Below are 15,633 nucleotides of genomic sequence, written 5' to 3' on the forward strand. Positions count from 1 at the left end.
ATCAAAAAAAATCAATTGATCAAAGAGCAGGTGTAAACATTGCATCACTGTTAATTTATCATTCTGAAGTCCTTGTTCCTGCTGGTTGACATACGCTATTTGGAATATCATGAAAATCTACAAGATCATGTTTCAATCAGTGAGTTACATACTGTTTTATGCTGCATTAGACTTTATGCAGCCCAACGGCTATTGGTAGGTTCCTTTGTCTAAAGGTTTTGTTGAAGAAAAACAATAGATCATTAATAGGTACAGAGCAACTGGATTTAACATTCTTAAGCTACAATAAAGGGGAAAAACAGGGAAAGTGCATGTGAAGCAATGTTGGGAATGAGCTTTGGTTAATATTAGTATGTTTCTGAATGTTTGCTGGCAATCACTTGCATGTAAAAACTAAAGGTTTGGAGAAAGTTCCGGATAATGAGCTGTGTCTATACGGACTGCAACCCTGCATGTGTCAGAAATATTTACAAATGAAAAAAAAATGGGAGGCCAAACATTGTAGGTTAAGAATTTAGGGTTTCTTTTGTTGTTGTTTGCATTTTTATTAAGTCATAAAACTGAAACTGGAACATCGTATAACCTGAGTGTTTTAATACGCTGCTATTTCTATATTTTTTATGGGTTATGTTATTTGGATGCAGCAACCAATCTCAATGAGTGAGTTTTATTATTAGCTTTATTGTAAGGCCTCCCATTTTGCTCTGAGCAGGTAAGGTATATCCATTTCTCTCATCCATGCATAATGTTATGTCAACCAGCTTCACAAATATCCTGTGAACACCTCTGCTTTCTTAATGCAATGTCCTGCCTATGGACCTAGACCCGTTTTAAGAAGGACAATAATAGGCTCTCAATCTATCCTCAGCTAAGCCTTGTACATTCTGAATACACTGGAACTTCTTTGTTTACATTGTAGAGACATCTAAGAACCCTTTAAAGGCTTTTGGAGGGCCACTTGTATACTTTCTCCAAGATATGAACTTACCTGCAGATGTATCTACTTGATGTTACTGTAGCTTTCTGAACTTCTTAAATATTCAGGAGCACTGGCCTCTGAGGAATTTGGTTGGTGCCAAAAGAGTGATTTTGACCCATAACCTCCTCCTTCTGAGCTTTTAGACAGGGCACATAAAGAGTCAAGAAATAGAGTGAAACAGACCATGTCCACACAGATGGCATTGGTCAGATTGTCATCATGTTTGATACAGACAAGATAGGCTGAAGAGCCTTTTTCTGTGCTGCACTGTTCTTTGTCCTTCGCTCATTCATGGCCATCATACAATTGGATGTCCCTTTCCACTGGGTTATGTGTTGACCTTCAGTACTTTTGGAAGGCCCACAGCTTCACTTTGAGACTTGCTTCACTATTTTTATAAACAAGCGTTAACATTCAGTTGAATGCCTTTGAGGTGAAGTTGAAGAGATACTACACTGATTAATGTAGTGGATTTTGAAATAGCAAGTTCATCTTAGGTCACTAAAGGTGAACATCCTCCATTCATCTCATTGCCTTCAGTTTCTGAATCCTGCCTATGTGTCCCACCTGAGGAACCAGCACACACTTCCTGCTTCTTGGTTTGTATTGTGCAGACCTTCTGTAGAGCACCTGTGAACACAAATTCATTAAAGGAGCAGTATAAATACAACCTGCTTGAGAGTTTTACAGCATACCGTAAACTGTCAGAAACTCTTCCTCCAAACTTGATTCAGGAATAAGTGACAAGGATTTTTATCTCACTCATATCTTCAGGTTTCAGACTTTCTTATCTGCCTTGTTACCTTAACAGAGTTCAGATTTTTTTTTCCCATCTAATTTTCATTCCTTTTGTGTGCTTCATATATTCCATGATCAGCTCTGAACAAGGAAAGGAAGAGCTCATAATTAAATTGGTACTTTTCACACCATTTGAATTTCCCCAAGATAAAGAAAATAAATGTTGCTGTAGGAAGTGCATAGTGGCACAAAAAAGTAAAATCACTTTAACAGTTTCTCTGAAAAATGCTCCTGCTATTAATTTGCATGTTCTTCTTCTATCAAAAGAGGTAACCAGATATAAAATTGGACAGGATCAGACCATTCAGGGCTGCAAAGTCTTTCTAGGTGAGGCAACACTTGTGAGTCTGTTGGGGACATATACTGTGTCCAGTGCTCCCGGTTTAGCCTCCTGTATGCTGGTGAGACACAACATAGATTGGGAGACTGCTTCATCTAGCATCTACGCTCTATCTGCCAGAAGAAGTGGGATCTCCCAGTGACCACCCATTTTAATTCCACTTCCCATTCCCATTCCAATATGTCAATCCATGACATCCTCCACTATCCTGATGAGGCCACACTCAGGTTGGAAGAACAGCACCTTATATTCCACCTGGGTAGTCTTCAACTTGATGGATGAACATCGATTTATCGAACTTATGGTAATGCCCCCCCCCCCCACCTTTTCACTCTCTCACCTTATCTCATTGTCTGCTCATCACCTGCCTTTGGTGCTTCTCCCTCATTTTCTTTCTTACATGGCCCTCTGTCCTCTCCTATCAGACTCCCCCCTCTCCAGCCCTGTATCTCTTTCACCAACCAACTTCCCAGCTCTTTACTTCATCCCACCCCCTCCTGGTTTCACCTATCACCTTGTGTCTCTCTCTCCCCTCCCCCCACCTTTTAAATCTACTCCTCATCTTTCTTTCTCCAGTCCTGCTGAAGGGTTTCAGCCTAAGACATAGACTGTACTTTTTCCCATAGATGCTTCTTGGCCTGCTGAGTTCCTCCACCATTTTGTGTGTGTTGCTTGGATTTCCAGCATCTGCAGATTTTCTCTTGTTTGTGATAGGTGTTTCTAAAATATCTTCCTTCTTCCTGAACTGTTAATTCTCAATTTCAAGAGTTAACAAAACCCTTGAACTCTTCTCACCCATTTCTTCCTCCTCTACTTTTGTTCCTTCTCCTCGAGGACCAGACAAATTTAGAGTTTCCCTGGTCCTCACCAACACCTGTATTATCTGCAAGTATTGCCACTTTAAAAGTGGTTCCACTACTGGGCATGTTTCTTTTCCACCACCACCGATGCTGCCCTCACCTGCATCTCTTCCACCTCATCCTCCTGCCACCATTACAGGGATGGGGTTCTTCTTGTCCTTACCTACCGCCCCTTGAGTCTCAGTATCCAGCACATCATTCTCTGTAATTTCCAACAGCTACGAAGGGATTTTACCACTAAGCATATCATTCTCTCCCCACCACTCTCCACTTTGCATAGGGATCGCTCTTTCTACGTGATTCCCTTGTCCGCTCATCCCTCCCTCTGATTCCCCTCCTGGTACTTATTCATGCTAGTGGACAAGTGTTTTACCTGTCACTATACCTCCTCCCTCACCATCACTCGGGGCCCAAACTGTTCTTACAGGTGAAGTGACATTTCACCTGTGGTGAAGCATTGCCTTACCTGTAAGATCCACGTGATGTAGAAGAGGGAGCCTCAGAAACAGTAGGGTCACCTACTGTATCCGGTGCTCCCTGTGTGGCCTCCTCTAAATCAGCAAGACCTAAGGTCAACTGGGGAATCTCTTCATTGAACCCCTTCATTCCATCTGCTACAAAAGGCAAAATTTTCCAGTGGCCATCCATTTCAGTTCAACTTCCTATTCCCGTTATGCCATGTCAGTCCATGGCTTCTTCGACTGCCAGGAGGGGGCCTCACTCAGGTTGGAGGTGCCATATTCCATCTGGATAATCTCCAACCTGACAGCACGGACATTAATTTCTCTAGCTTTCACTAATTTCTCCCCCTCCCTGTACCTTCTTTTTCCATTCCTCATTCTGTTTTCCCTCCCAGCCCTCACCTCCTCATCTCTTCTCCTCACCTGCCCGTCGACTCCCTCTAGTCAACTTACTCACTCCCTTTTTTCCATGGTCCACAGTCTTCTTCTATCGGATTCCATTTGCTTCAGACCTTTACCTCTTCCACCTAGCATCTCCCAGTTTCTTACTTCATCTGCTTCCCCCACCCACCCAATTTCCCTTTCCCCTGATTTCACCTGCCAGCTTGAACCCTGTCTTATTCTGGCTTCTTTCCCTTTCCACTCATAATAAAGGGTCAAAATGTTGAGTTTATTTCCTTCCATAGATGCTGCCTGCCTTGCTGAGTCACTCAATCCTTCTCTTGCCTTTCAGAATTTCACAGGGGCCCTAGATTAGGCTTCCATTCCCACCAAAACCCATTCCTTCCCCCCTCCTTATGTCACTTCCCTTACAACCAGTCCTTTTGCATTTTCCTTTTTCACCAACCGGCGATCCAGTCTTCCTTGCTCAAGCAATAACTCACTTGTGCATATTCCAGTCCAGTGGAATATAGTCAGTGTTCACAATGCAACCTCCTCTGCTTTACAGAAACTGAAAGTGTTCAGTCTGCAGGGGTTTCAATCAGCATCCTGTTACCCATCCCTGTCACTTTAACTCTCCATCCTATTTATCGTCTGTTCTATCAGACTATGGCTTTCTGGACTGTTACAATGAGGCCCAACACAAGCTTGAGGAACAACACCTCATCTTTAGATGGGCACATGTCAAGTCAATACTGAATTCTACAACTTCAGGCAACTTGATTTTTCTATCTTTACCATCAATCCATCTTTTATAACAGCATGGAGAGAGACAGCACCAAAACAGGTCCTACTGCCTATCAAGTCCACACTGCACATAACCCAGCCATTTACATTAATCCTACACTAACCCCATTTTATTCTGCAACCACTCTTGTCAACTCTCCACAAATTCTTTCACTCACCTACACTTTATAGTCAATTTACAATGGTCATTTAACCTATCAACCCTACACTTTGGAACGCAGGAGGAAATTGGAGCTTCTGGAAGAAACCCATGCAATCACAAAGATCATCATCATCACTATGTGGCATGTCATATGCCATGGGTGATCATGGTTTCATGACCATGTATGTTCTTGTGTCTTGTCATTGCCTTCTTCTGGGCAGTGTCTTTACAAGATGAGTGACCCCAGCCATTATCAATACTTTTCCGAGATTGTCTGCCTAGTGTCAGTAGTTGTATAACCAGGACTTGTGATATGCTCCAGATGCTCACCTGACCATCCACCACCAGCTCCCATGGCTTCACTTGACCTTGACTGGGGGGATAAGCAGGTGCTGCACCTTGCCCAAGGGTGATCTGCAGGCTAATGGAGGGATGGAGCGCCTTACACCTCCTTTCGTAGAGACACATCTCCAACTCGCCATGTAGATCACTTGCAAATTCCATATAGACAGAAACCCAGATTAAGATTGAACACAGTTCCCTCACACTGTGAGGCAGTGGCTTTACCTGCTGTGCCATTGTGCTCTAGCCTCTGGCTGTTGCCATTCATCATTGACTAGATAACCTTGTTACAGGTTACCCACATGTCCACATGGTGTTAATCCATCATAGCCATTCATCTTACAAACCTCCCTGCAGCTTAATATGCTTCTTTTTACTCCTTCCCAGTTCTGACAAAAGGTTTTTGACCTGAAAAACAACTTCATTTCATTCTCACAGATGAAGCCTGAGGAGCTGCTGAGTATTACCAATGTTTTCTGTTTTTTTTTAAATTAAGCTTACTTTCCTTTTAAAAATAACCACTTCGTGTGAAGTTCAAATTATGTCAAAATACCCTTTTATACAATCTGGATTGAATAGGAGATCAGAAGGAGGGATTTTATTTTTGTTTATGCTGTCTATAATGTTTTATTTTATAATCACCATTTGATTTCAGCGAAGAGTTAACGAATGGATTGAACCCAGCAAATTTTATCAGTTTTTTGGGACGCTGGGAAAGGTCATTAAGGAATCCATCAGAGCCAATTGATTGCACTCTTTCAACTTGGTCCTCATGGGGATCTTGCAATCCTTGCCAGAAAAAGCAAGTAAGTATGGCAATGGAAGTTGATAGAAATTCGAAGTTCACACAACCTTACTTTTGTGATTGTTCTGCATGAGCTAGTTATCACGTGCCAGCAATTAGTTTGACAGCTTCTGCATTCTTCTAAAGTACACCTTGAGAAGTAAAACCATTCTAAACCAAAGGTTCATCAACCACCTTGTTTGTAGTTACTTCTCCAGGGGTCTCCCTCACATATCCCTCAGACAGGGAAGGCTCTGTCACAGGTTTCAGTCTTCCATTGAAGAATTAGACTACACCACAAAAAATAAAAAAATTTAATCCAAATTTATCGGATCAGTGTTTCCGATGTAACCAGGAAACTGGTACTTTTTTACATTCGACATGGTCTTGCTCTAAAATTCAACCATTTTGGACAAATTTAAGACTTTTACTGGAACAAATTACAGGAACACAATTTCCTCATAATCCAATATTATTTTTACTAGGTGATATTGAAGGGATAAAACCGAAACTCAAACTAAATAAGTATCAGAAAGAATTTATAAAAATTGCACTGGCAGTAGCCAAAAAAGCTATTGCAGTTACTTGGAAATCGGATACACATTTAAGTATAGATTCTTGGAAGAAAGAAATCTATGGTTGTATTCCATTAGAAAAAATTACTTATAATTTAAGAGATAAATATGAAACATTTTTGAAAATTTGGAGCCCTTATTTACAAAAGACAGGATTAAATATATAGATGCTTTTAAGATGAAACAATTGGTTATTAGGGGAAAGAAATAAATATACATATTAAAATTATTACGAACTCCATGGAGCATGTGGAGATCTTCCAACCACCAGGCATTCTTTCTTTCTTTCTTTCTTTCTTTTTTTTTCTATGGGGCAGTTAGGGGGGAGGGGTTAAGGGGAGGGGGTATGGGTTATATACATTGTTTTTTCATACTTTGTAATCATTTAAAAATGCAATAAAAAATTATTAAAAAAAAAAAGAATTAGACACGCTGCAGACCATCTCCTTAGCTAATTGGAAACCAACCCAAAAGCCCTTAAAACAACTTTTTCACATTGCTTCTGCCAGGTACTCACACCTCTCAGCCAGATCTTCAGTTTGATACTCAAAATGCCTTTCCTGACCAGTTCCACGCCATCCAGGGCTCCACTCACAGCCATGACTAATCAAATGCTCTTGATATATCCTGGTACTGGTGAACAATCCCTAGGACAAGGTTTCCCAGTCGCCAGTGTATAAACCCTGAGGGGTAGCTGGGTTGGTGCCAAAGATTGCAGATGGTCCATGCAGTTTTAATAATATTGAGGTAATTTAGTTAAGAGTTCAACATTCCTAAGGCTATGTGGCTGTGTGAAAAAAAAATCACTCCAGCTGTGCTGCTGTTTGTGAGGAGTTTCTATGTGATCATGGGGGTTTCCTCCATGTGCCAGACCCAGTGTCGTGCAGGTTAACTGGCCACTGTAGATGAGCATTAGGACCATTGATGGAAATGTGTGGGAGAACAAAATGGACGAGGGTTGGATTAATGTAAATGGGAGCTAGATACTCAGTCGGCAGAAGAGTCTGTTTCTGTTCCACCATCCGATGGTTAGCAGTTCTATGGCATGAGATATGTGATAAAATTTAATCTAAATTCCAATAGCTAAACATGATCAGATCCCTATGTATGTACAGCATAATTCTGGAAATTAAATTACAGTCTTCTGGATGTATGATACATTGACTATGCTTGGAGGCTGCTGGGCATGAACAAACCATGTGACTGACGTTCATTTCCCTATTGATGCCACTCTCGCAGCTTTTTCAAGGCAAACCCAACACTCATCTATGCCTGGGTCTTGCTGCAGGATCTTGTCCTACTCCAGGAACTTGACCCTACTTTCGCTGCTAACAGAGAGCATTCCTGAGTTAAAACATTTTCTTGTTCCCTGGCATCCTGGTGTGCCCAACCCCCACTCAGCCTACCCGGGTGTGGCTCAGCTTTGGCCCCAACTAGCCATCAGAGACTTCTCCCCACCACCCTTCCTCCACACTCTCCAACTCACTCAAGGTAAAGTAGTTCCAATGCACATGGACTTCACCATTAGGAGAGCTTGCTCTGGCAGTAGATCAGGGAAGGAAGTTGGGTTCATGCTATCTCTAAAAGAACAGTGCAGTTAGTGCCCAGTACCACAGCCAAGGCCTGATATTGCCGAACACTTTATATGTCATGCATGTTCAGATATTGCTTCCATGCAGCTTAGAGAGAAAGTAAAGTAAAATTGAATTATTCACTAACATATTGTGTCTTCAATCTCTAACTAGTTGTGTGTTTGGATACTTATCTGCTATCATCAATGTTTCCCTTCTGCGTTTATAAAGTACAGGTATGCAAGACTTGAGATGCCCTCGCAGTTTGGTGGTGCATCATGTGACTCTGCGGACAGGGAAGAGAAGGCCTGCACAGGCCGCTGCCGATCCATAAACCTGTGTGAGGGCTTTGTATGTGCAGAAACAGGTAACAAATGTCTTCAGTGAAATATTGTTTCCCCTTTCTGGAAGCATTGGAAATTCACTTAAATTTATGATGTTTATTAACAAAAGAAATAGGTTCCTATTGTATGCCAGCAGAATACAGAATAAAAATTTTCCCATAACTTTTCTGTTTTCAGTCTGTAGTTAAAGTGTTATTGTTCTCTCCTCCACAATGGGCCAGCCAATGAAAACAGAACAGTAGTTAGTCTACTGAAGTTTACTGTGATCTGTAATTAGATATCACATATGGAGATGCCAAGACTAAACAATTGCCTATAAAAAAATGGATTTCTGCATTGCTGAGTAAAAAAAAAGAAAAAAAGAAGTGGCAGCCTAGCAGCTACAGTCGACATAAATCTGAAGAAAATCTATTCTCTAAAACCCAATGTAGTGTTTCATTTTTTTATTGAATTTTGTTGTGAGCAGAATAAAATTTCCAAGGTAATATTTATTTCCAATTGTTAGTTATTCTTCAAATATTAAGAAGCAAGATTGAAGTTGCATATAGGGCATAGCAGACATGTCAACTCCCCCTCCCAAGAAAGTATCAGTGATCTAATCATGTATTTACCAACAATCTGCAAACAAGTTTCCAACTGAACTCATTAATGTTCTTTCCAGTTATAGGCAATTCTTTGGAGTCAAGAATGTTTTATTTACTTGCCTAGTTTTACTGAAAGTGCTTTCGATTTAATAGGTACATTGAGAGATCCTAGAAAAACACTTTGCGCGTTTGTGAATGGACATAAAATTTTGATACAATAGTCCATACATTGCTTCTACATTGCGCTAACTTGATTTGTTGAAGTTTGTTCTGTAGCAGAAAAATCTTGGTTGCCAAAGTTTCAGTGTATGCTTTTGCCGAGTTTTCCATGTATGTTTTTTAAGCAGAGAGCCAGGTCTCAACTTAATAAAATAGTGGACTGATAATGTTCGTCCTTCCTTCTCCAACCTGCAAGAGAGTTCATCTGAATAATTTGGTTTTCAATGAAGGAGGACTGATAAAATCTTCTGAAGTTTAAGCAAATATACAGTGGATACTTGCAGTGGTGTTGCTTCCTTGTATGCTTCACCAATCTTTTAAAAATTTAAAAAATATGTACAGCTGAAATTATGGTAAATCATTCTCAATGTAGCGCTTTATCCCCATGCTTACCTTAACTGTTGTGGCACCTGTGAGATGGGCCTTGTTCATTGATGTCGGGGTGTTCTCATTAGTTTTAAATGTTATTGATAGTCAATGATATTTAAGATCAATTCATATAATTTTATAAATGTTTAAGAATAAATAAAAATAAGCATCTAATTAAAATGCATCACTTTTTAAAGTAATTAAAAAGCAAAATGTAAAACAAAATAAGAATAAATAAACAAGAAACCTTGAGTTGAGCCTACCCTTTAGCAAACCTCCATTCAAGTGAATGAGTTGTTTCTTGTACACCAGCCATGGCTAGCATGAACCGAAGGGGAGATGAAGTGCATCCAATTCTTCAGCTCAGAAATCTGGAACAGATGATGGATTAAGCTCAGAATCAGAATCAAATTTAATGTCATTGACGGATGTCATGGAATCTGTTGTTTTGCAGCAGCAGTAGGTTGCAATACATAATAATAAAAGAACTATAAATTACAATAAGTATATATAAAAAGTTAAATTAGATAAGTTTTGCAAAAGGAGAGCAAAATATGAAACAAAAATAGTGAGGTAGGACATGGGTTCATTGTCCTTTCAGAATCTGATGACAGAGGGGAAGAAGCTGTTCTTGTATATGTCTTCAGACTCCTTACCTCCTCCTTAATGGTAGCAGTGAGAAGAGGGCATATCCTACATGATGGGGTCCGTAATGATGGATGTCATCACTTTAGGGCAACATCCTTTGAAGGAATCCTCAACACTGGGGAGGCTAGTGCCATGACGAAGCTGAGTTTACAACTTTCTGCAGCTTTTTCCAGTCCTGTGCAGTGGCCCCTCCATACTGGACAGTGATGCAACCAGTTAGAATGCTCTGCAGAGTAATGCAAGCTCTGCACACTACATTGTAACTGGCCATCTATCTTACAGCTCTCCAAATCGAGCTGACAACCAAGGTAAAGTCCCTTATTTTTGAGGCTTTGGACTAAAATGCATATTCTGTGGAGTTTTTTAGGTCGATGCATTCCTAGTAGGCTCAGGTGTAATGGAGATGATGATTGTGGAGATCAGTCTGACGAGAAAGGATGCCGGAGATTTAGCTATGCATGCTCCAGGGAGACAGAACAATACTGGGCCGTGCAACATATCGCAAGTGGGTATGTTTCTAAGAAGATCTCTAAATCCCAGAAGCATGCCAATGTAACGGTATATATTGCCATACAACTGATTCTAATTTTTTTCAGCACCTACGCTGCTTAGCTCAATACGTGACATTGTTTGTACAGCTGCTGCTCAAGTGCCAGAGAAATGAGTTCAATTCTGACCTCAGGTGCTCTCTGTGGGCGTTTGCATGTTTCCCCTGTGACTGGGGGTGTTTCTTCCAGATGTTAATTGGTTACTGTAAATTGTCCCTAATGTGTTGATGAGCATTGAGGTCTGGGTGACATTGACGAAAACTGGGAGAGAATAAAAATGTAATGAACATAAGATATTGTGCAAATAGGTGTTTGGTGGTTTCCATGCTGTATCTCTGCACAATACAATCCACAAACCTCTTTAGACATTGGTTTTAATATTGTACCCAAAGGATGACCCTTCAATGGGTTGAGCCCACTTCATGCTATTCTGAGGGGAGCTAAACAAAAATATGAATGCTAGGTAATGCCAAGCATCAGTACTATATGGTTAAGGAAGAAATGATGAACGTTAGCAGGGTGATGTAAGATTTCACAGTTTTGTGATAAAATGAGTTAGCGTCAGAGACTGTAAGGTGAATCATGATCCAATACACTGGTAGGTGATGCAGAAAAGATAAAGAGTGCCTTGGACAATAAATTTGGTGCACTGAGAAAACTTGTGAACAGAATATCAATTTAATAAGAGAAAGCTCAACATGGTGTGAGTGAGTGAATGTAATCTGTCATCTAATTAATCAGATTTATACATTTACAGATACAATATTTTAACTGAGAGTTTGGAAGGAACTGTTCTAGATAACAGATACTATGGAGGCAGCTGCGCGCCATATTATGTGAACAACATAAGATTCAGAAAACCATACAACTTAGAATTCTACAGCTCTGAGGTAAATATTGCAAAACTTCTTTAATGTCCAGAATATATTTACATATTTCTGTAACCAATTTTATGTTCAAATAGAACAAATAATAATAACTTGGACATACAATTTTTAAATGTACCTAAATATCTCAAGGTATTTAGGAGAACAGAGTAAGATACCTGAAGAGTAATCAAAACAGTGAAGAGGAAGGATTGAAATATGTTAGAGGAAGAGAGAGGCAGATAGAATTGAATGGAATACCAGAGTTTGAGGCTGAAACTACAGCATCAATAAAGTGATCATAATTGTGACCACACACTACCACCCCCCCCCTACACACACCCACAGAGTTAAGTAGACTTGCTGCTGGCTACACATATTCTGCAATATTAATAATATAATTTTTATGCCCCCAACATGTTTTAAACATCTCAACCTTAACCTTATTTAAATTCTAGGCTTGTTCATCTGCAGCTTTTAATAGTACCTTTTGAATTCAATTTTCCCTAAATTTTTCTTCTATTTCTAATGATTTCCGAAAATCCCTGCCAGAATCTAATTAGCTACTTTAATGAATATCCTTGGGAGTTTATGATTCCCATTTACTTTTGGGAATTTATAGTTCAGTACTGTTCACATATTGTTTCCTTCATCCTCTGGGTATTTTTAAAACCATTACCACCTGTTTAACCCTTTGTTGTTTGATTTTGTTGTTTACACTTGTTCATATTTTAACTGTGATGCTATGCTGACTCCAACTATCCCTTCCCTTTCTTCCATGGTCTTCTGTCCTCTCCTATGAGATTCCCCTTTCTCCAGCCTTTTATCTCTTTCACCAATTAACTTCCCAGCTCTTTATCATTCTATCTCCTTTCTCATTCTTGTAAACTCGAGCACATAAAACCACAGCCAAAAATGCTCCCCATATGTTAACCCTCTTAATCCCAGGATCATTCTTGTGAATCTCCTTTGGACCCTCTCTGATGCCAGCACATCTACTCTTAGCTAAGAGGCTCAAAACTGCTCACAGTACTCCAAATAATGGTGTGCCCCATGTCTTATAAAGCCTCAGCATTACATCCTTGCTTTTATATTCTAGTCCTCTGAAAATTAATGCTAACATTACATTTGCCTTCATTATCACCATCTGAACCTGCAAGTTAACCTTTAGTGAATCCTATATGAGTACTCGCAAGTCCCTTTGCACCTCTGTTTTCTGAATTTTCCCCCTATTTAGAAAAGAGTCTACACCTTTATTATTTCTACCTAAGTGCATTGCCATGTACTTCCTTGCTCTATATTCCATCTGCTACTTCTTTACTCATTCTTCCAATCTGGCTGCAGAATATCAGCTTCCCCAACACCATCTTCACCTCCACCTATGTTCACATCATCTGCAAACTTGGGCACAAAGTCATCAATTCTGTCATCCCAATCATTGACATATACAGTGAAAAGAAGTGGTCCCAACACCGACTCCTGAGCAACACCACTAGTCGCAGCCGGCCAGAAAAATCCCACTTTATTCCCACTCCTTGTCTCCTGCCAGTCAGCCAATCTTCTACCCATGTTAGTATCTTTTTTGTAATACCACGGGCTCTGATCTCGTTTAGCAGCCTCAAGTCAAAGGCCCTCTGAAAATCCATGTAAACAAGATCCATTGACTCTCCTTTGTCTATTCTCTTTGTTGTTTCCTCAAGTATTTCCAACAGATTTGTTGGGCAAGATTTCCCCTCAAGAAAACCATGATGACTTTGGCCTATCTTATCATGTGCCTCCAAATACCTCAAAACTTCATCCTTAATAACGGACTCCAATATCCTGCCAACCACTGAAGTAGGGCTAACTGGCCTATAATTCTGTTTTTTCTTCCTCCCTCCCTTCTTAAAGAGTGGACTGATATTTGCTGTTTTCCTGTACCTGGGACCATCCCAGAATCTAGTGATTTTTGGAAGATCACTACTAATGCCTCCACAATCTCTGCGACTACCTCTTTCAGAATCTTGGGGTATGGTCTATTTGGTCCAGGTAACCTATCTAACTTCAGACCTTTCAGCTTCCCAAGCACCTTCTCTTCAATAATAGCACCTGATCCCGCATACTCCCCTGATACTTGTGAATTTCTGGCATACTGCTAGTGTCTTCTACAGTGAAGACTGATGCAAAATATTTATTAAGTTTGCCCACCATTTCTTTGTCCCCAATTATTACCTCTCTGGCATTATTTTCCAGCAGTCCAATGGATTTTTAGTTGGCTAGTATTTTTTTAAGATTCCCAATCCTATACCTTCCCACTAATTTTTACTGTATTATATGCCCTCTCCTTTACTTTTATGCTATCTTTGACTTCACTTGTCTGGCACAGTTGTCTCATCATCCCTTTAGAATAGATATTCATCTTTGAGTGACATCTATGTTGCGCATTCTGAATTGTTCCCAGAAACTCCAGCCACTGTAGTTCCCTGATATCCCTGCTAGTCTCCCCTTCCAATCAACCTTGGCCAGCTCCTCTCACGTGCCTCTGTAATCCCTTTAATCCACTGTACTACGGATACATCTGACATTATCTTCTCTCACTCATACTGCAGGGTGCATTCTATCTTATTATGATCGCTGGTCCCTGAGGACTCCCTAATCAAACCTGCTTCATTGCACAACACTCAATCCAGAGTTGTTTTTCACACAAGTTGCTCTACAACGAACACACACAAAATGCTGGTGGAATGCAGCAGGCCAGGCAGCACCTATAGGAAGAAGTCCTTCGTCAGGACTAACTGAAAGAAGAGATAGTAAGAGATTTGAAGGTGGGAGGGGGAGGGGGAGATCTGAAATGATAGGAGAAGACAGGAGGGGGAGGGATGAAGCTAAGAGCTGGGAAGGTGATTGGCAAAAGGGATACAGAGCTGAAGAAGGGAGAGAATCATGGAATGGGAGGCCTGGGGTGAAAGAAAGGGGGAGGGGAGCACCAGAGTAAGATGGAGAACAGGCAAGGAGTGACTGTGAGAGGGACAGAGAGAGAAAAAAGAGAGAGGGGGAAATAAAAGGGGAAAAGTAATAAATAGATAGATAGATAAATAAGGAATGGGGTAAGAAAGGGAGGAGGAACATTAACGGAAGTTAAAGAAATCAATGTTCATGCCATCAGGTTGGAGGCTACCCAGACAGAATATCAGGTGTTGTTCCTCTAACCTGAGTGTGGCTTCATCTTGACAGTAAAGGAGGCCATGGATAGACATATCAGAATGGGAATGGGACGTGGAATTAAAATGTGAGACCACTAGGAGATCCTGTTTTCTCTGGCAGACAGCGCGTAGGTGTTCAGCGAAACGGTCTCCCAGTCTGCACCAGGTCTCACCAATATATAAAAGGCCACACCATGAGCACCAGACGCAATATACCGCACTAGCTGACTCACAGGTGAAGTGTCGCCTCACCTGGAAGGACTGTCTCAGGCCCTGAATGGTGGTGAGGGAGGAAGTTTAAGGGCAGGTGTAGCAGTTGTCCTGCTTACAAGGATAAGTGCCAGGAGGGAGATCGGTGGGAAGGGATGGGGGGGGACGAGTGGACAAGGGAGTCGCATAGGGAGTGATCACTGTGGAAAGCAGAGAGTAGGGGAAGGGAAAGATGTGCTTGGTGGTGGGATCCCGTTGGATGTGACGAAAGTTACGAAGAATTATATGTTGGACCTGGAGGCTGGTGGGGTGGTAGGTGAGGATGAGGGGAACCCAATCCCTAGTGGGGTGGCAGGAAAATGGGGTGAGAGCAGATGTGTGTGAAATGGGAGAGATGCATTTGAGAGCAGAGTTGATGGTGGAGGAAAGGAAGCCCCTTTGTTTAAAAAAGGAAGACATCTCCTTTGTCCTGGAATGAAAAGCCACATCCTGAGAGCAGATACGGCGGAGACGGAAGAATTGCGAGAAGGGGATGGCATTTTTGCAGGAGACAGGGTGGGAAGAGGAGTAGTCCAGGTAGCTGTGAGATTCTGTAGGCTTATGGTAGACATCAGTCGATAAGC

General features: G+C 41.0%; 1 protein-coding gene across 1 annotated transcript in view; it reads left to right on the forward strand.

The window, feature by feature from the left end:
* dab1a (DAB adaptor protein 1a) overlaps window positions 1–15,633 on the forward strand; it is a 360,974-nt gene that overhangs the window by 310,397 nt on the left and 34,944 nt on the right. The window contains exons 16-19 of the mRNA XM_059983518.1: window positions 5,766–5,916; window positions 8,272–8,407; window positions 10,572–10,713; window positions 11,510–11,642. Coding sequence (XP_059839501.1) covers window positions 5,766–5,916; window positions 8,272–8,407; window positions 10,572–10,713; window positions 11,510–11,642 — 562 coding nt within the window. The remainder of the gene's footprint in view (window positions 1–5,765; window positions 5,917–8,271; window positions 8,408–10,571; window positions 10,714–11,509; window positions 11,643–15,633) is intronic.

The sequence above is a fragment of the Hypanus sabinus genome, chromosome 11, assembly GCF_030144855.1.
Source record: "Hypanus sabinus isolate sHypSab1 chromosome 11, sHypSab1.hap1, whole genome shotgun sequence".
In the NCBI taxonomy this organism is placed as follows: Eukaryota; Metazoa; Chordata; class Chondrichthyes; order Myliobatiformes; family Dasyatidae; genus Hypanus; species Hypanus sabinus.